This window comes from Abramis brama, assembly GCF_963993115.1.
Source record: "Abramis brama genome assembly, chromosome: 10".
Classification (NCBI taxonomy): domain Eukaryota; kingdom Metazoa; phylum Chordata; class Actinopteri; order Cypriniformes; family Leuciscidae; genus Abramis; species Abramis brama.
The window spans coordinates 11,091,240-11,113,224 of NC_139972.1; the positions used below are offsets into that span (position 1 = coordinate 11,091,240).

The window sequence follows — 21,985 nt, forward strand, 5'->3', positions numbered from 1 at the left end:
TGTTTAACCGCACGCCGTCATTGCCACGGAGGAGCAGGACCGAGCCTGTGTAAAATAGCTCACTGAATGTTCTAATGAGCAAGTAGCGGTTGCGGCACAGACAGCGATGAAACGCCAGAAACAATAACAGGTGACTTTAATGTCATCATGGATGAAAAGAAAGAAAGGAGATGTGAGTTGGTTGATTCAGTAAATTAGCTCAGATCAGGATAATCATATTTTCTGTCTAACGTTACACCTGTTGATAACTGAGCTAACATTAACATACACTGCTGCTTGGTAACTTCAGACTTGGCTAAATATTTAATTTTAATATTTAATTAAATATTCTGTGTAGCTTACAAAAAAAAAAAACATTCTGTGTAGGCCTACCATGAAAACGAGTCCACTTTAAACCGCAGCATTTTCTGTCAGCAATGTATGACAAGTAGCCTAACGTTAGTGCTGTCAACGTAAACACATGCGATTAATTTTTGTCCAGCTTTAACGTGTTAAAATATTTATCGCAGCGTCCGTTCTTTCTCTCATCCTTTGGGTTATATGATCATGCTCTCCTTCACGCAAATGTTTTAAACTATCAATGCGCGAGAAGACAAAAGAGAACGCGCTGTCAGTGAATGTCCTCCTGAAACACACACACACACATACATACAGAAAGACGCGCGCCAGTGTCGCAGTCGACAGCGCGCCATCGAGTTCTCTTTCGCGTTTGAACGAACCATAACACACACATTTATGCCAAAATGTCAGTTTTGTCAAGTATCTTCACAAGAACAGTCAAATGAGTTAAATACAATCTTAAATGGAAGTAAAGAGTAGAGAATGAGATGCGTGAGATCCTGTCAGCAGCGGCGGGTATTAAAGTGACAGCAATTCTCTCAGTTAGTAAAGTTAACCAAAGAACAATGGGAACAGAGAAAATTACTAACTGCTCAACGCTTAAGGATTAATCTATTTTTCATTTATAATTTATGCAGTGCGGACTGTTTTATAAACGTATTCAATTTCTATATAATTCACATCGGTTAGACAGGTAAGGTACAGGTAAATATGACATTTATTATGGGTTTAAGTGAGGATTGTTTTAAGTTCACTTAAATTAAAAGTTATTTTTTTAAGCCTAATAAATGTTTCAAATTTTGGAAAAATAAATTTTCATCGAGACATAAGTAGCTATATCAGCGATACTGGTCTTCATTCATAAAAATATGCCATTAACATGCTTGAAAATAAATGGTGCCAATGAAGCCCCCCCCCCCCCCCCCCCCCCCCCCCAAAAAAAATATTTCAGGCTCAGGATTTTTTTCCACTTTAACCCCTGCATCCTATGTAGACTGATCTTTCAGCGCACAGAGCCACGCAGTCGCAGACAGCATGTAAAGTTTGGGAACACCGAATTGCCTTTTCTTTCTTATCTATTTTTATTTGTCAAAATAAAACGGATGCGTGTCATTACCGGTATTAGATACGTGCATTCTTCTTAAAGGGACAGCACCCAATATACCTGCAGCTGTTTGTGTCACCAAAGTTAATCAATCAACAAAAGATTCACCGATCCACCTGGGTCCCTCCCCCCACCGCCAGCGACACCCAACCCCAGCAGTTAAGCCTCTATGTTTCACTGAGTCTTCATTCTCAATAAAAAGCCCAGCCCTAAAAGAAATCTGTCAGCGTTCATTTCATCATCTTTCTTATTCAACCTTTTAAATTTCACGTGGTAGTCAGCTCCCTGTCACATGACAACGGAGTGCAGTGAAAGGGAGTTGGGAGTGATTGACAGCTTATGTTAACCAATCGAAAATCTGCTTTAAAGTTAAGAACGTAAGGATGAAGTTTGATTGGTCATGTAACATTGGTCCAGCCACCGCGTATCAGCGCACATAAGGTACACACTGCAGTAATTTTCGAACGTGTTGTAGAGAAATTAAAACAGGTCACACCACAACCATTATTTGCACTTGCACAAATGTTCCCAAATATATTTTTAGGTCGCACAGATTCAATTTCAGGAGCATATGCGACCAAAATGGCAGCAATTTCGAGCCCTGCAGCTTATTATCAATGCAGAAGTAAGCTATTTTACGAGAATATGCAAGACTTCCAATTAATTTACTGCCAAGAGTGTTACTGCCAGGATCCGCCACTAGACATCCTCATGAATTCAAAAATAAAAAAGTAAATCAAATTTGGCAGTGTTATGTAAAATAACTTCTGTTCTGTCACTTGTTGTCAGCTATTTGATGCAACGAGGCTTTGTCATTTATTTATTTTGCAGGTTTTCAGCATAAGAAGTCCATGCAGTGCCACTTCTGCAAGTTTTCTTCACCTCTCAAAGACATCCTTTTCAAGCACTACAAAACTTGCCATTGGTCAGTTAATGCAACTTCCTTTCCATGTTTACATCCAGAATGCGTTTGTATTTTCAAAACAATTGGGGCTTTAAAAACACATCTGTGGAGGGTACATCCAAAGACCGGCATAAAGGAGAATGCCACATTTTCTTGCGACCACTGTGATTTTAAGGACATCTGCTCTCCATCAACATTTCTTCACCATTTAAGAGGACATCTTAAAAACCACGAGAGGGTTCATTGTCCATTTTCAAATTGTAATTTTACTAGCAACAGTAACATCAGATTCAGAGTTCATAAGAACAGGAAGCACAAATCCCATGGGTTGAATGACTTCAGGACATCAGTTTGTCCTGAGAACAGGTGCAATGATGCAAGTCCATCTTCTTCCTTAGGATGTGCACCAAATTTCGACGAAGAAGAAGTAGAAGTGACTACTCCTGATTTTAACCCTGCAGACACTAAGCAGGCACTTGAACACAAACTTGCAGCCTTGTTTTTGTCTATGCAGACACAACTACATGTGTCCAAAAGTGCCTCTCAGCATATCATCAATGCTGTAACTGATATTCTGACTACCTCCAAATCAAATACTTTGTCTGCAATCAAAGAAATTCTGCAGTCACATAATTGTGATGTTGATCAGTCAGTTTTTACTGATATTGCACATGTTTTACATGAGACCGACCCAGTTTTGACCGCCTGCTCTGACAAAGGTGTTCTTTCAACTGACTATAAACGAACCAGCTACTTTAAACAAAAATTCCAAGTAACTGAACCAATTGAATATGTGTTCAGCAGGGCAGACAAACAAACATTTTTTTATGTTCCCCTTCTGAAAGTTCTGCAGACATTGCTTGATCAACCGGAGGTATTTGAGAAGACATTTGCCACCAAAGAAAGTACACAAGGTGTTTATCAGTCTTGTTTTGATGGAAAATATTTCAAAGAAAATCACCTTTTCAGTAGTCAGGATTTTTCACTTGTACTTGGGTTATACATTGATGACTTTGAAGTTGTCAACCCCTTGGGCACATCCCGCAAAAAATACAAAGTAACTGCAGTTTATTGGGTCATCTTGAACTGGCCATCCCAGAATCAGTCAAGTCTCAATTCAATTCAGTTGGCTCTGCTTGGAAAAAGTTCAGAAGTGAAGGCAAATGGATACGAATCCTTTTTTGACCCTTTAATAAGAGATTTAAAGTGTCTTGAGCAGGATGGCATCTTTGTTCAAAGGCTTAGAAAGAATGTTAGGGGAACAGTGTTCACTGTGTCTGCAGATAATCTTGGAGCCCATGGACTTGCAGGGTTTCAAGAGAGTTTCCGGGTGGATAAGTTCTGTCGATTTTGTTTGGCATCTTTAAACAACATTCAAAACACAGAGGTGAGAGAAGGCATTTTTCAACTAAGAAGTCCAGAACAACATGATCGCTGCATAACAGAGTTGAATGGCAGAGAGACTTTATCACCTGTGGATGGTGTGAAATCTGAATGTGTTCTCCAGAAACATCTTAAATTCTTCCACACCATTACTGGCTTCCCTCCAGATCTAATGCACGACCTTTTTGAGGGAATAGTGCCTTTTGAGATAAGTTTATGTCTGCAGAAATGGATTGAGGCTAAATATTTTACTCTTGAGGACCTAAACAACATAATCCACTCATTTAAATACTGCTTTTCTGACCAGGTCAACAGACCTCAAAAAATTCCAAAGACTTTTTTTTCAAAGAAAACAATTGGAGGAAATGGTCACGAAAACTGGACCTTACTAAGACTGATATCTCTGATGATTGGTGGTTTGGTGCCTGAGAGCGACAAGACATGGGATCTCATCATGGATTTAAAAGATATTGTCGAGCTCGTGGTAAGCCAAAAACTAACGGAGGAGGCTGTCTGGTATCTGAAAAGCAAGATTTCCTGCCATCGTGAGGTGTTTAAAGAGGTCTTTCCTGATGCAAACTTGCGTCCAAAACATCACTATCTTGAACACTATCCTGACCTGATCTGTTGCTTTGGTCCTCTTGTGAATCTGTGGACAATGCGCTTTGAGGCAAAGCACAGTTTTTTCAAGAAGGTTGTTCATGAAACACAAAATTTCAGAAACCTTCTCAAGACATTATCCAACAAGCATCAACTTATGATAGCATGTGCAATGGACTCACAAAGCTTTTTTAAAGCACCTCTACATGTCGAAAATGTTAAGGTACTTAAAATAACCTCTCTTGATGCAAGGCTGAGATTAGCAGTTGAGAGCAAGTATGCAAACCAAACTTCCTTTTCTTTCACTACAAATGCAACAGTACATGGAACCCAGTACCGTCGAGAAATGATCCTGTGTATTGGAAATGGAAATGGATTTCCAGAGTTTGGCCAGATTGACCATATCTTAATTTGTGGCACCGAGGTTGCATTCATTGTGCACAGACTTACCTCATGGTATATTGAACATTTCCGGGCATATGAGATAAATCAAAGTACGCACTGTGATGTTGCAATTGTGACTCCACAAGAGATTGTTGATTTTTATCCTCTGGCTGCTTACAATGTTGGCGGAAAACGCATGGTTGTACCAAAGAGATTTTTACTTGGTTGATTAAGTTATTATAAACTTTATAAACCAATTCTGCTCATACTGTCCTCTGTCCTCCAGGTTCCAATGTTGCTGCGAGTCATTATTTCACCTGACAACGTTAGAAAAATATCTGTGCCTACCCCATCCTCAGTAGAAGAACTTTCCACATGTCTGTGTGAAAAATTGCACATAGAGCAAGGCTTTACCATTCAATATGAAGATCCAGATTTCAATAATCAACTTTGTAATTTGCATGACATCTCCAAGCTTCCACCAGAAAAAGCTACGTTGAGACTTCATTGGGAAATATTTTTAACCCCCATTTCAGAGCATTCTGAATTGACAGATGCCCCTGCAGATGCTGCAAGCACATTATCCGTCCAACCATCTACATCTGCAACTTCCTTAGATTCAACACAGGCTTCTTCTCTATTGAGGTCAGAACATTGGCCAAGCAAGTTTCCAATACCCTGCTTCTCCTTTGATGTGGAACTAAAGCTTCAGAAAGCCAACGAGGAATATGAGAAAAATGGCAAGTCCTTGACTGTCTCAAGAGACATCTTGATGGAAGTGTTGGGCAAGTTGGCAGAAGCCATATACTCATATAAGGCATACCCAAAGGATATTGATTTGAAGAATGTTGCATCTGCATTGGTAGAGAAGCATCCCTGCCTTAAACTCCTGGATCTGAAAGTGGATGTGAAGGATGGACATTAAGTTTAAAGAACAAAATGCAAAATTACCGTCAAAAACTTCGTGTGCTTGGCTGTACAGAAATGATTGTGAATAGACGAAATGCATCCAAACAAACACTGAAAAGACCACGAAGATTTGAACTGAACTTTCTTCCTGACCTTCCAACTGGTTTTGATGAAGAAGCTTTGGAGAATGAACGCAAATGGATGGAAGAAGAGGTAAAGAAGAAAGATGTAAACAGGTGTGCTTTGAACACAAAGATGGATTTCACTTTCTCCCTCAGAAGACGTGAGGTTGTTGAAGATCAGCCTCTAATATCTACACTCAAACAACGATGGCCAGCACTCTTTAATGTGGAACAGGTATGTTTCCTAAGGCCATATTGTACATATAGTTGTTTTGTTTATTTGCCTGAAATTTGCCCTTTTTGTCCTTCATGTTTCTCACATAGGTTTATGCAGAATTTAAAAGGATCAACCACATAGACCTTAAATCCACATTCCTTACATCATTGGATAACAACACCAGAGGCTTGCTGAAAATCTTCAGGGCAAAAGCAAGTCAGAGAGGCGAGTGTGACTTGGGAACTTTGCTGGACAATCTAGATGCACAGGTAGGTCACAGTTTTTATTTAAAGGGATAGTTCATGCAAAAATGTAGATTCTGTTGTCATTTACTCACCCTCATTTTGTTCCAAACTCATAAGAAATTTGTTTAGCTTTAGAACACATGAAGATTTTTAGTAGGGGTGCAACGGATCAAAAAACTCACGGTTCGGATCGTTTCTCGGATCAGAGTCACGGATCGGATAATTTTTCAGATCAGCAAAAAAAAAAAAAAAAAAATTATTAACACTTTTAAATGATTAAATTAAAATATATAAAATCAACTTAAAGTGCACAATGCATAATATCTTCTTTTTAACATAATTAATGAAATACAACTTAAAGTGCAACATAAAAAGGCATCTCCTTCCTTTAAACATGGACCAATGCTTTATTTGTTTCCACTGTCATATAGGGCTGTCAAAATTGCTCAAAAATGACGTTCGAATATTCCCTCTAAAAAACACATATTCGAATTATTCGAACATCTGGTTGCGCATTTTGTCAATGACGCGCATTATGTCAATAACAGGACAAATTAATACAAAGAGACATAACTACTTGTATAGGTAGTTAATTTAAGTTGAAACATATTTGACAACGTATTACCTACACAAAAACAAGTAAATCAACTAATGGCCAAGACCGCAGACCTCACTCTCGCTCGCTCGCACTCGCAGGCACTCTTTCTCTCTCTATCACCGTCACCCATGCTGTGTTCACACCAAACGCGAATAGAGCATATGGCGCGAGTGATTTCAATGTGAAGTCAATGTAAAGACGCGTTTACGCACGTCTGGAGGTTTTGCGGCGCGAATGAGCCGTCACGCTCTCTGCGGTTTATAACGCTCGCCATGACCACGCTGTGTGTGGACTGAACATGCGCACAACTTTTTTTTCATAAATCAATCCGCAGGATCACATGTGTGCCGAACCGAAGATATTGATCCGAACTGATCACGGATCAATGATGATCCGTTGCACCACTAATTTTTAGTCAAATCTAAAAGATCTGCCCCTCAGAGGGTTGAGACCCCTCAGACCAAATGTACTGGCCTGACATGCGAAAATGCCCTATACAGGGTTAGTTCACCCCAAAATGAAAATTCTGTCATTAATTACTCACCCTCATGTCGTTCCAGACTAGTAAGACTTTCATTCATCTTCAGAACACAAATGAAGATCTTTTTGATGAAATTTGAGAGAATGTCTGTTCCTCCTTTGCAACGACCACTTTGACGCTTTAAAATATCATAAAGAGATAAGAAAACGAATCCATATGAATCAAGCGGTTTAGTCCAAATTTTCTGAAGAGACTCGAATGCTTTTTATGATGAACAGTGATATTGCTGTGTAACACACGAGAATGAATCTCATTGGTTAAGCAGCACATTTGAGCTTCCGAATGAGGTTTGTTCTTGTGCGTCATTCAGGTTCGGATTAGCTTCTGCTTATGTTCGCTGATCAATGTTTAAATGTGAGTAAAAGCCTAAATTAAATCTTTCATCGTAAAAAGCGATCAAGTCTCTTCAGATCTTCAATTTGGCATAAACCTTTTGATTCATATGGATTCGTTTTTCAATCTCTTTATGAACTTTTTAAAGTATCAAATTGGTCGTTGCAAATGCAGTCAATGGAGGAACAGACATCTCTCAGATTTCATCAAAAATATCTTAATTTGTGTTCCGAAGATTTTGGAGTTTTTGGAACGACATGAGGGTGAGTAATTAATGACATAATTTAAATTTTGGGTTGAACTAACCCTTTAACTTAGAAGACGATATACTATTTCAAAGAAATCTTCAATGTCAAAACATATGACTGGAAAAATAGTCTGTGTGGATTCATTTACTCATTCAACCTACATCCTTTAGTGAATAATATTTGTAACATTTTCTGACATTATGCGTGAAACCTGTCGGAATTGGTAAAATGATGTGCCGTAGTACCCACTACGGATGCAACAGGTCACAGTTGATCCATGACCAGGTCCCACGGTTCGGTTTTGCGTATTAATTGCTAAGTTTAACTATCAAAGAGTGAAAATTTATTATTTGCATCTGTTTTTCTTGACAGTTTTCACATTCAGGTGATTTTAAACCATTCAAGCACAAGAAGAGGCTAAAGAGAACTCGATTACATGCTGTTATCTGAGCATACAGCTGCACACACCCGATGCGCACACACACAGAGGGAGAGGCGTTTTATATTGCGCCCATTCGCCCAAACACCAAATTGATTAATCTCCTTCCACTTGAATGGACAAATATGCATTTACACAAGTTATTCCACTTCCACATGCAGTCTTAACCCTCAGAGGTCGAAGATCACACCGGCGTGATCTGCTCGATTTTTTTCCTTATGAGTTAATTGAGACCCGAAATTCTCTTTTGACTTTGATTTTACAAAACAAGTTTCATACATCAATCGATTCTGTTAAATGTGTATTATTTTTGTGTATACTCACAATAAAAACAAAGTGTTGTGCTTTTTGCCAAATTAAGAAAAATAAACACGAAGCGAGTTCTGCCATTTCTCTGTCCGTGTAGTCCATTCTGAAACGCGTCCGAAAATAAGCTGTAGCTCAGTGAATACTCAGTCAAACAGGCATTTAGACACACAGGCATGAAGCTTGAATTCTCTTCTTTTTAATGAAGTAATTTATATAAAAAACAAATATTCTCATCTTGTGAAATCTGTATTAAAAGAGAGCGATTCCAGTCGACCTCATTAGAGCTAATTCAAATGTAATGTGACTCCGCCCACGGAGAGCGCACGCTATTCAAACGCAAATGGCTGAGGTAATCCACGCAATCCTGTGAACGCCCCCGTATCAGCTCGACAAAACCAAAACACAAGTTTATTCAGAACATTACTTGTTTACAACACAGCGCTGTGAGGAATAATGAGGAATACGGGGAATACGAGCTGAGGAATACTAGTAAGTTTTTCCTTCTCGGGTTTCTGTTTATGAATGAATGAACGGCATAGATGCGCGCTGTTTACCACAGCTGGCAAAAAACAATATTATGTGACAGTTCTCCATTATGGACGCGAGCGCTCTAAAAAAAAAACACTAAAAGACTTTCAAACTTTCACAGAGACCTCAAAACAGAAAGTACAAATCCTTTCTTTAAAACGAATTTCGTTTTGTATCAATTGTATCTTAATTTTAATAATTTTTTCATTAACAAATTTCCTGGATTTAAAGTAAATATAGGCTAGCAATCACAACATAAGGTGCTTGAACTGGAGATCATCATGAATCATGAGCCTACTCGCCTCAGATGTCTAAAAAATGTGAAATATATTTACAGAAAGCTGTTTCTAAACAAAACCATCCAAAACCAAAAACTATGTAGCCTAATAAATGTGCATTTCTCCAGTGCGTTCACTAGCCTACTGCAAATATCGCAAGTCAAAAGCCTATCGTCAACGAATGATGATTTTTTTAGCAAACTGTATTGCTATACTGAGATGAGTAAAAATCGACTGAAATATGTTGAAATAAAATGTAGGCTATTTGTATAAGCAACGTAAACTGCAAATTAACATTTATATGCCCTAATATTTCATGAAAACAACGTTACAATCAGCCGAAATATGAAAGACAACATTTTGTTTAGTAGATTTGGGTACAGTTTTTACTGTAGAATATACTGCCTCGTCAAATAAGCTTTTGTTTAGCAATTTCTATATATAAAATAGCCTACTATTTTTGTCAAAAATAAAGTCATCAACTAAGATGTTAGCTGTTCCAATGTTGGCTATATTCAAAGTAATGAATACATAGATAAAATGTAGGCCTATAATCTTTTTTTTTTTTTTTTTTTACAAAGAAAGAGTACACTTGAAATATTGTTGAAATTGTAATTATTGTTGTAATTGTAACCTTTTTAATAAAATAGCAAAACATATGTACAAGATAGATGTAAGCAAAATCTTAAATGGTCAATATAATCTTCTTCTAAATATCTTTTGTCCTTGCATTGTGGCTCAGTCAGTTTCACACCTGTGTGAATGGCTAATTATGCAGAGTGGGTGGTAATTCAGGTGTAAACCACTCCTCGTTCACGCCCCCCTCGCATATTGGCTTTCCAAGCAAAACCTGTTTTACATCAATTTAAATCAATGTATGGTTTTATGTGAACAATAAAGCAAGACTATTTTCACATAATTTTGAAGAAAAAATTCTAGGCGAGGGCATCCATTAGTCAAAAGTCTTATTGACACATATTTACTATGTGTTTTGTGGCCTTATTTCAGAAATTTTAGTTTTTAGTTTTTTTCAATATCCATGCATAAACATTATTCTCTCAAAAATGAAAACATGTACATTCACGTGGCTCACATATTATTGTAGCCCTGTTTGTGCTTTATAGAGTGAATTTACACATTTGCCATTAATATGTTTATAAGCAACTGAAAAAAGCACAAATGTCAGGGCATGTCAGAACATCTCAAGGGCCCCAAAAACAGCCCAGACTCCAGAGGGTTAAATACTGCAGTTACCAGTTTGAAATACATGTATTTAATTTCCAACAAGTGGACAGTTCCTGTGGAATTATCATGTAACGACACTGATGGTACACTACAATTAACTTAACAATTACACTTTATATTAAGTGGACAGTTCCTGGAGTTACCATGTAAGTACACTGGTATCACAAGGTGAAACTTAAGTTGTAATTTAACATTAGTCCTGCCAGTCATAAATACATGTATTTCAAACTGGTAACTGCAGTATTTAAGACTGCATGTGGAAGTGGAACAACTTGTGTAAATACAAATTTTTGTTACAAAATGTAGTTACATAATTCCTGTTACACATGTGTACTTACTGAGGTGAAATAAGTGTTGTGACCAATGTCCTGTTACACATTTGTACTTGCACATACCATTCCGTGGGTTGTTACATACGTGTAGTTACACAAATACAGTTGTATATACTGTGTAACAATGTGTACTAACACTGTAGTTACATACTATGTACACATGTAGTTACCATGTAAGTTCACAGGTAATAGGGCCACTTGATATAAAGTGGGACCAAATAGTCTGCAGTGACTGCAGTGGTTCAACCTTAATTTTATGAAGAGACGAGAATACATTTTGTGAAAACAAAAATAACGACTTCATTCAACAATTTCTTCTCTTCTTTGTCAATTCCCCTAAGCTGTTAACATTCAGTGCTTCTAGGTTCTACGTCAGAACTACGATTCAGTATTGGCTGGCTCCTGCGTCAGCATCACACGCATGTATTGTGCTGCTCACGTGAACGGCGTGAGCCAATGCTGAGTTCTGACATAAAAACCTGGAAGCACTGAACTAACCCTTTAACCCTTTAGGCGCCAGAGGTTTTTTCCTAAAACGTTCGATTTTGACATCTTAATTTCAAAAGGCTATATCTTAAAAGTGATAAAAGATAGAGACTTTCTGTAAATTAGAGAAATATTAAGGATGACCCAAAGTTTATGTAGGGATTACATTTTCCCATCTAATTTGCATATTATGACGTCATGTGGTGGCGGCCATATTGGATTATAGAATTTTTATAGTTTTTGTTGATGTTTATTTGGTTGTTTTTTTTTTTTTTTTTTTGCTGACAAAGACGCACACATCACAAGGACATGAACACACAAAAAAGAACACATATTGTACACTACTAAATGGTCAGGGAAATGTAAATCAACAGTGTAATAAATGGCAGACAAAAACAATTGTTGCAGGGCTTTTGCTGTAGAGATAATGACTCCCTATTCATCCAGGTGACATTTCTTGTAGTGTTTCATGGTGTGGTCTTGCGATAGACTATGCATAATAGCCCCTCTGCCCCGTGTCACATCGCCTCTTCTCCTGCTACGAGCAGCAGCGCGGGCGCGGCCAGATCTGCCTCGCGCGCGCGCCGAGTGTGCACAGCTCGGACTACTGTCATTGTCATTGCGACTCCCCACCCTGCCTCCACGTTGCCCCCTTACTGTCGTATGAATACTTCGACCTCGTCTAACATACCCAGTGGCAATAGACAAAGCCTCCACCACAATACTGTCGCCGCGATTGCGGAGAGGCACACAGTCACCATGGCTAGCGCGGTAAAAATCTCCCGCGGCCGCCTCGTTCCCCACAACACTCTAAACTCGACCGTGGCGCCCAGAGGGTTAAGTGAATGTAAACAATTAAGAAAGAAACCAGATTTGTATCATTGTATTGGATACATGCATTAGCTCTTAAAGTGACAGCAGCCTATAAAATTTGCTGCTATGTCATTAAATGTAATCAAACAACAAAACACATCTTTAACAAAGATTAATCTATATTTTATTTATATAGTGAACACTATGGTGTTATTTTACATTTAATGTTCACATTTATGTACCTTGTTATTTTAATACTGTTTGCTTATCTTTAATAATGTTTAATTATTAAAAGCTAGATTTTTTTTGCTGTAGTATCAAAGTACTTAAAGTGGGCTTTAATTAATAAAGGAAAAGTAAAGTTACAACACCCCCACCCTTTCTTTTGCTGATCCGAAAAATTATCTGATCCATGACTCAAAAACCATAATATGAACCATGAGTTTAGTGATCCGTTGCACCACTAATACCCACAATCCTGTGCAGCATTTTAAGCCCTGACTAGTATTTAATACATCATGCTATTGTAAAAGGTCTGTTTGTTTATACATTTAAAACTGTTATTTATTATAATATGTTATTATTTTCATTCCCTTGTACAGGTGGCAGACTTAACTGTGCAGAGAAGGGCTGCTGCTATTCGGGGTCTTCCTTTTTATTTCAACGAACATGGAACCATATGCAAGACTATTCTGGTAATTTTTTAATATATTTATTGTCCATTGAAAATGACCGGGATCATGTTGTTTTGTCACTGCGTGTCACTGGCAGTTTAAATGGCACTAACCTCCCTCAAAGGGCATTTGAGAGAAAGTTAGCCTTCTCTCAGGCAGCTTTTGAGTCGCAAGTACCAAAATGAGTGTTTTGCTCCGCTTAAACGGTCAAATACGCACAAAATTATGTCAAACACCTGTCTTGGCCAAGTAGTCAGTTAAAATAGTCAGTTTTGGGATGTAAATGGTTGAGAAATATAACGCATGTTATGTAACAGTATATTGGAGCTGTGCATAAACTCTTGTGACAGCAGCCTAATATTCCTGCTGCTGTCTGTCATGATAATTAAAGAGCAAAAGACAAAGAAAATCACTCTGCTCTTGACTGAATAACTTTTGTAATTGTAAGCATACATCTGCATTTAATTTTTACAATGAATTATTTTACATTTGATTACTTTGATTTCTGTAGTATTTCTTACCTGAGTATTCTGTTGAACCCACCTGAAAAACTTAAAGCTGTTTATTTCATATCTCTTTATTCTATTGCATTTATTTGTGCTGTTGTTTGCGATTGTTTATTTGTTCTCATCTTATTATTGACTTTTTAGGGTTTTTTTTAATGAAAATGAAATTTTACATTGAAGGAAAGTAGTGAAGATGTTCTGGATTTATTCACTATTTGTTGACACAGTATTAATATTGCTATTTTATACTTTTTACAGAGTACAGAGGCATTGGAGCATCACAAATTTGCAACGAAAATGGGAATTATTGAAGTGGTGAGCAGCAACAGTTCAACTTCAAGATCCCTCTCCAATGTGGTAAATGTTGCAATTGTCCTTGAAGAGGAAGTTGTCCTGGAAAACATGGGAGACTTTGTGAGTGCATTCATTGTCCTCTTTGGCTTGCTCTACGCACTTAACATGGAATACAACAAGGACTTAAAATGTACCTTCGAATTCATTCAGAAGGTCTTTTTGAAAATGGGAACTGAGTGCAGCAAAAGAGTGCAAACTCTGAGGAGCAAATTATTAGAAAACTAAGACAAATTTCACTTATCCCTTAGGGGAGAAGTACCTTTTGTGAGAATGCTATTTTGCAGCTTTCTAAATATTTGCAAATGTGTTTACATGTTTAATATTTGAAGTGTAAGATGCAGTTTCATGAGCTCAAAATACCTCCTTTGGAATACTAAAGTTCAGATGAAATTACACTAAACACTGAGTGAAGTAACCTGAAGTAATTCTCGTTTTTCCTTTTTTATTTTTATTTCTCTACTTTTGCAATCTTTTAAATATTTGTAAATGTTTTGGATGTTAAACTGTTCATATGCAGTTTCATGTGCTCAAAGTACCTCTTGTGAAAATACAACAATTCAATTGAAGTTGCACTGAACATTTGAATCAATTAACCCTCTCCAGTTACTTTCATGTATTTTTTTGATGAGAATACTACATTTAAATGCATGATTTTAAGTTCTACTGTGCAGACAATTTCACTGTATTTACCATTTTAAGTTATTTTCACAATATTGTTAATATGTAAATAAAATGTATTAAACTGTGGCAGAATGGCTTGAGTCTTTAATATATAATGATGTAATGATATATATATATATATATATATATATATATATATATATATATTTATTTCTTTTGGGGCAACGGGGAATAAACAATACAATAAAGTTGCTTTACTAATATAAATTTACCAATATACATTTCTAGTTTAGGTAAAACAAAAAAAGAAGGCTACTACAATTTAAAATATATAATTGGGCCAATAACATGGTTTGGTAAACTTTTTTTTTTTTTTCAATTGGTTCAATGTATTATTTCTCATTGAGCCAAAGGTAACAGACTATTGCAACAATTGATTAAATTCAATTTACAGAATTTCACTTGGGCCAATTGAAAAATTTAGATGTTATCGGTCACTTGAAATTTTTGATTTGGGAGGGTTAGAAATTTTTTACAGTGTAGACATTTATATAAGATACAGCAGAAAGTGGGGGAAGAAAAGTCAATGGGGAAGAGCAGGAGAGAAAAGTGTCAATTTAGTAGAATTAGTTAAATGCATCGTCACACAAAGTTAAATGCATCTCTACATCTTATAGGAAAACATATATCTGGAAATTGTGAGACATGCAGTCAACTGGAAACTGTGGAACATGTGCTGTTTGAATGCACTAAATACTCAACTCAAAGACTGGCTTTAAGGAATAGACTGGAACATGAAGGAATTAAACAAATGAACATTACAACTATTTTCTCAAATAACTCTGGAAAGATGGTACAACAAACTGGACTGAAGACAAGGATTTAAGTAAAAATAACAGGTTAACAGGTTAAGATACAGTAGGTGGCGATGCTCCATATGGTTGCAAGTCGCCAGAAAAAAGAAGAAGAAGAAGAAGAGAGGATCGATCCGTCTACCCCTACGCACTAAGCGAATTTACATCGAAAGTAAGTTTGCCGCGCTTGAAAAGCGATATGCTGTGTCCTAACAATATTTATTTATTTATTTATTTATTTATTTATTTATTGCACAAGTCATACATAAATGTTTATTCATTCATAACGTGCATGAACGAATAAATAAAAAAAAGGAACAGGAAGAAGAAAATCTTATGGTAGGCTAGGCTACCTGTCGCTTATTTGTGCACATCAGAAAAAAAATAAAAAACAGCTGCTTTATAAATGGATCAACCCCAATCCTAACCCCAAACACCAAACGTTTTCAGTAATACTTATCTTTACACTTAATTATCATGATTTTAAGCGTGTTAGTCATCATTTTTCTTGTAACATTTCTGGGTTTTTTACCTTATACAAATTCTTAAATTTACAAACACTTTTGCAGCACTTCAGTTCATAGTCCAAGGTGTTCCACAGTTTAACTCCGTTAAAGGATATACTTGGTGAATGCCGTACTAAACTTGAATGCGCACGTAGCGTGACGTCGTTTTTTTTCGCGTAACAAATAAAAAGTGAAAGTAAATGATTTGAGTTAATGTTTCGCCATTAAAACAGTCAGAATCGATTTAATGCGAAGTATCATAGAAACCTTTATAAAAGCTAAGATATTAATTCACGTGTAGATACTTGATAGAAAAGGCGGTGGATTTTGTGTATCTGTAACGTTAATTAAATGTTGATCAAGGTGAGTGTTCAGGTCTCGAGACACTTTACAGGTGACTTTCGCATTCATATTTTCCCCTAAGGACCTATTACTTCTTCGATATGTGTTTGGTATTTTTCCTTTTTTTTTTTTCCGCAATTGAACGTGTTGTATGTGGTTTATTTTAGCATTTGTGTTAGTGAACGGCTAACATGTGTTGAGTGAACGTCGGGTCGCATGATCCTGTTTTTCTGTCTCCCAGCATCCGGTCAGCTGAATTATTGTGTTTGTTTGTCATTTCCATCCAGAGTCATTGGTGAAGATCAGATTCTGTTTTAACTGTTCAGCTTCATCATGGATGACACACAATCATCCAGAGATGAACATTTTTCTCCAGGATGCAGGTACTTTGAATATACACTATTAAATCACAGAATAAACACTATTAAATCACCTTTGGCAGATGGCAAAGGTGATGTTTTTGTTAAGTGAAAAATTAAAATCAAGACCAGTCTTTGCATTAAGTGTTTTTTAAATATTTGTTAAGACCTTAAGATGAAAGTGATTATAACCATGAAGGATTAAATCTGTTATAGTTCAGTTCATCAGAAGAGAGCCGATCCAGAGCCCAGCTGTGTGTCTATGAGGAGTGACGCGTCTATGGCTCATTTTATAGAGTTTAAGAGTGGAGATACACAGACTGATCTCAGGTATAACAGTTCTAGAAAATATGATTTACATTTTTATGGTGTTTTGGTATTATGATGTTTTTTCTAGGTATTTTTATCTTTGTTGTATATTGTAACATTGTTGCTCACACATAGGGACACATCTATGGCCACGTTCACACAGCATCAGAACAGAACACGGTTGTCAGTTCTGTATTTGGGTCCTTAATACAGTTTAATGTGACAACAGGATTAATTTATGGGAGTGACAAATGTAATATAGCTGAACTCACACTTGTACATTTTCAGGACTCTCTGAAACATTCTCAGAAAACTGTTGCTGTGTGAATCTAACTGGACTGGAATGCTTGTTGTCTATTACTTCATTTAGTGCGAGAGCTGCTCTGTGCTGCACTAATGTGTGTCTAACGTGTGTTGCTGGTTTTTATGTGTGGTTTCGGTAATGTACGTCGACGGCAGTATGAGCTGAAGGTTTTAGATCCAGTCACTGTTCTCCACTGGAGGTGCTGTTAAGAGGCATTTATTTGTCAATTGCACAATTTACACTGGCAAAACTGGGCATTGAAATGCTTGTGACGAGGCTCAGACTTACAGTAACAATAACAGGACCACAAATTAAAACACAAAGTGGAGGATACTGGGATATTAAAGTATCTATTTTGTAGGCAGAACAATACAAATAAGTGGCTGTACAGAGCAGATGTGAGATCTGACTAGATGCTCAAAGCACTTTATGATGACTGATGTCAGTGCTATAGGGCAGTATTCATTCAGGATACTCGATTCGTTATTTTGGAAACATGGATGATGGTGGTCTGCTTGAAGCATATGGGGATCCCTGTCAGACTCAAAGAGAGGTTGAAGATGTTGGTGAAGACATATGCTAAACTGGACAACCCTCAGGACACGTCCATGGATGTCATCAGGACGTTGACTCTCCTAAAGATCCTGCTTACTTCAGGTGTGGTTAGAGCCAGAGGGCCGGTGTCATGGTCAGTATTTTTTCTCAAAGCGAGCGTAGAATGTGTTGAGCTCGTCCGGTAAGGAGGCAGACAAATGCACCTCACTGCTTTTCCTTCCTTTGTAGTGTGTGATATAGCGCAGACCGCTCCACATGTGTTGGGGGTCAGAGCCGTGATAATCTGACCCACTCTGTCCTCTTTTGGCAGATCTGATAGCCTTTTGTAGGTCATACCTGGACTTCTTGTAAGCAATCAGATCCCCAGAGTTCAAGTTTAAGGCTGTGGTTTCGTTCTCTCAGCCTGGCACACACCTCGTCATTGACCCATGGTTTCTGGTTTGGAAATTACTTTATATTTACCAATGGGACAGCACCTCTGTGCATTTGTTGATGTAGCATATCACAGAGTCTCTGTTTTTGATTTTGAAACATTTGTTATTCTGTGGATTCAAACAGTCCTACAGTCTGGAGATCCTCACTCCATTAGTGAGCTGTTCTATAAAAGTGTTTCCCTGTTTGAGGCATTGTCTGTAGACAGGTAAAAGCAATTACGTTTTCTACGTGTGACTCAAATGCTCCTCTCTCCTCCCAGATATAAAAGAGCTTGTCGGTTAATGAAGAGTTGACGGATGATGAACTCATGGCTCGATTCATTTTTATGGACGTCGCCATCTTTAATATTACTTTGGTCACCATCACTGGTTATTGGTAAATGTATATATTTTTTAATATAGTAATTCAAAGCATTAATCTCTCTCTGTTATAGTTCAGTTCATCAGAAGAGATCAGATCCAGAGCCCAGCTGTGTGTCTATGAGGAGTGACGCGTCTATGGATCGTTCTATAGAGTTTAAGAGTGGAGATACACAGGCTGATCTCAGGTATAACAGTTCTAGAAAATATGATTTACATTTTTATGGTGTTTTGGTATTATGATGTTCTTTCTAGGTATTTTTATCTTCGTTGTATATTTTAAAGGGGTGGTAAAACACCTTTTTTCGAAGGCTTGATTGTGTTTGTGGGGTGCACTGTAACATGTGTTCATGCTTCGTTTTTAAAAATTCACATTATTTTTCACATATTTAACTATTATTTTACACTGCTCTGTCCCTCCTTGTAAAAACGGTCGGATGATTTCCGGGTTCTATGAAGCCCCCCCTCAAAAATACGCAATGGGCTCAGATTGGTTAGCTGGCCCAGTGTGTTGTGATTCGCTAACCGCCAAGTGCACGTTGTTCGGAAACGTCACGCCCCTTACCCTTATGGGTAGTTTGTGCTTCAGTAAACAACGGCGTCAATATTGCCATACCAATTTGAGCCCGAATCAGACCCAGAGAATGTTAGTGGAGAGGATCAAGCAGAACCTGTTCAAGAACGGCTGTTAAAGGACATTTAAGAAAGGCATGTTTTTTAAGACTGCAGATCTATTGTGATCGCTATATGACACTGTTACTTTTGTATATTTAGAACGATTGTAGCTAAATATCTGTCACCAGAACTATTAATCCAATACGAACACTAAACATTGGCTTTACAACAGTAGCCAAATCAAACACAAAACCATGTTTAGCACGCCTGTAGATAAACAAGCATGTAGATAACCAATACATTCTGTAAAAGCTATAATCAAAGACTAATTTACACTGATCAAATAAATGACAACAACCACGAGCAAGTTTGCTGCGCTGGTGATATTAAACAGAAGTTTGTATGCGTTTGTCGGATAAGTATGAATTAGGATTTAACAAACTGGTTTGTGGAGCCAAACAGCGTTGTCCTTCGTTTACTTCCTTGCTACAACGTACAATTAACAAGACAAACTATTACAGGAAAACACATCAATGAAAAAAATCATACTTACAGGTTGTGGCTCGTAAACAACAGCTTCTGTTTTTAAAGTTGGAACTGCTCGATCTTTCAGGACAAGCCATTGTGCGAATCCTGCATTGAACTCGCGTAGATTGAGGAAGCTTTCCTCCGGAAAATGTGCAGCACAGAGAGCGACATTTGGATTATAATTATGAGGGACCAAGTTAAAAATAAATTGTAACTGTCCTTAGGAAGACTGAACAAAGTGGACCTGCAATCTGGGTGAAAATAACAGCGTTTCGACGGCATAGTGCCAACGACACTCTACTACCACAACAACTCTTTTCCAAAGCAACATGAAATGGCCTCGCCCCCTTTATTTATTGTGTTGCCAGAGAAGGGGTTTATGTGAATGTTGGGGTTAGTGATGTCACTAACATAATGTAAACACTAACATAATTTAAATGTTGGGGTTAGTGATGTCCCTAACCCTGGAGGAATGTCTTGTAGTCCCAACCGGCCGTTTGCTGTAGTCCTTAGAAATAGATTTCTTTAAAAGCAAATATCTCCCTTTGTATTGAACTTTGAGCGTTGTAACTTTGCAGATGTTGTTTATGCTCAAACAGCAACATTACATACTAGCTAAAGTTAAAAAAGTTAAATCACATTCAACCACCCCTTTAACATTGTTGCTCACACACAGGGACACATCTATGGCCGCGTTCACACCGCATCAGAACAGAACACGGTTTTCAGTTCTGTATTTGGGTCCTTAATACAGTTTACTGTGACAACGGGATTAATTTATGGGAGCCACAACTGTAATATAGCCGAACTCACACTTGTAAATTTTCAGGACTCACATTCTCAGAAAACTGTTGCTGTGAATGTAACTGGACTGGACTGCTTGTTGTCTATCATTTCATTTAGTGCGAGAGCTGCTCTGTGCTGCACTAATGTGTGTCTAACGTGTGTTGCTGGTTTTTATGTTTGGTTTCGGTAATGTATGTTTTGGCAGATCTGATAGCCTTTTGTAGGTCATACCTGGACTTCTTGTAAGCAATCAGATCCCCAGAGTTCAAGTTTAAGGCTGTGGTTTCTCAGCCTGGCACACACCTTGTCATTGACCCATGGTTTCTGGTTTGGAAATTTATATTTCCAATATTTATATTTTAATTATATTATATGTTGTATGTCATGATATCGGGCCCCCTCCTAAAAGCTTTTAGTAGCTTCTTTGGGGTTCCCCATTTCATGCGATCTATGTATGACCATTGTTTATTTCTGTAATTGTGTTTATGATACAATGATGATGTGTGTGAAATAAACGAAACGAAACATAAATTACTTTATATTTACCAATGGGACAGCACCTCTGTGCATTTGTTGATGTAGCATATCACAGAGTCTCTGTTTTCATGTATGTTGTCTCCTGCTGCATTTTGAAACATTTGTTATTCTGTGGATTCAAACAGTCCTACAGTCTGGAGATCCTCACTCCATTAGTGAGCTGTTCTATAAAAGTGTTTCCCTGTTTGAGGCATTGTCTGTAGACAGGTAAAAGCAATTACGTTTTCTACGTGTGACTCAAATGCTCCTCTCTCCTCCCAGATATAAAAGAGCTTGTCGGTTAATGAAGAGTTGACGGATGATGAACTCATGGCTCGATTCATTTTTATGGACGTCGCCATCTTTAATATTACTTTGGTCACCGTCACTGGTTATTGGTAAATGTATATATTTTTTAATATAGTAATTCAAAGCATTAATTCAATCTCTCTCTGTTATAGTTCAGTTCATCAGAAGAGATCAGATCCAGAGCCCAGCTGTGTGTCTATGAGGAGTGACGCGTCTATGGATCGTTCTATAGAGTTTAAGAGTGGAGATACACAGGCTGATCTCAGGTATAACAGTTCTAGGTATTGGACTGATCTAGGTATAACATTTTGATTAAATATGATTATAGTTTGGCATTTTATGTAATCAGAATAGTATCAGTAGTATTTTATGTGATGTGAGAAATTCTTGTACAAAGTTTACAGTTGTTTTTTTTTAATCTGATTACGGCACTTAAATTAAAATAAAAATAAAGTGTAAATAAAAAATCATAAAGTTATCTTTAAAGTGATTGTTTATTGATAAATTAATAAGTAATTTGTTGAATACAGTAATTCAAATGATTCACTTTAATCTTTCTTTATTATAGTTCAGTTCATCAGAAGAGGTCAAAAGCACAGTCTTCAGTACATTTGAGTGGAGAGACACAGACTGATCTCAGGTATAACATTCCTGTAAAAGATTTAATTTGAAGATATGATACAGAATAAAAAAAG

The 21,985-nt window shown here is 37.3% G+C and overlaps 2 protein-coding genes across 4 annotated transcripts in view; both read left to right on the forward strand.

Annotated features, from left to right (window-relative positions):
• Positions 1–5,068: 5,068 nt before the first annotated feature.
• LOC311090618 (uncharacterized protein) lies at positions 5,069–14,639 on the forward strand. The gene is made up of 4 exons (XM_084126029.1): positions 5,069–5,981; positions 6,071–6,232; positions 12,961–13,053; positions 13,797–14,639. The coding sequence occupies exons 1-4, from the start codon at positions 5,655–5,657 to the stop codon at positions 14,115–14,117; spliced, it is 903 nt and encodes a 300-aa protein (XP_083982155.1). The 5' UTR covers positions 5,069–5,654; the 3' UTR covers positions 14,118–14,639.
• Positions 14,640–15,463: 824 nt separating this feature from the next.
• Positions 15,464–21,985, forward strand: part of LOC311090578 (NACHT, LRR and PYD domains-containing protein 3-like) — a 34,901-nt gene continuing 28,379 nt past the window's right edge. For 2 of the 3 annotated variants that reach the window (XM_084125937.1, XM_084125939.1), the window contains exons 1-6: positions 15,464–15,539; positions 16,503–16,598; positions 16,791–16,904; positions 18,611–18,724; positions 21,443–21,556; positions 21,859–21,930. In XM_084125937.1, coding sequence (XP_083982063.1) covers positions 16,549–16,598; positions 16,791–16,904; positions 18,611–18,724; positions 21,443–21,556; positions 21,859–21,930 — 464 coding nt within the window. In that variant the 5' untranslated portion in view covers positions 15,464–15,539; positions 16,503–16,548. The remainder of the gene's footprint in view (positions 15,540–16,502; positions 16,599–16,790; positions 16,905–18,610; positions 18,725–21,442; positions 21,557–21,858; positions 21,931–21,985) is intronic. The other variant, XM_084125938.1, reaches the window with a different exon arrangement.

Bases quoted from the DNA above. Each gene is read 5' to 3' on its own strand.
- LOC311090618 (XM_084126029.1), top strand. From the start codon at position 5,655: ATGCAAAATTACCGTCAAAAACTTCGTGTGCTTGGCTGTACAGAAATG. The intron at 6,233-12,960 runs GTAGGTCACAGT...TCCCTTGTACAG, and splicing joins TGGACAATCTAGATGCACAG to GTGGCAGACTTAACTGTGCA. The intron at 13,054-13,796 runs GTAATTTTTTAA...TACTTTTTACAG, and splicing joins CCATATGCAAGACTATTCTG to AGTACAGAGGCATTGGAGCA.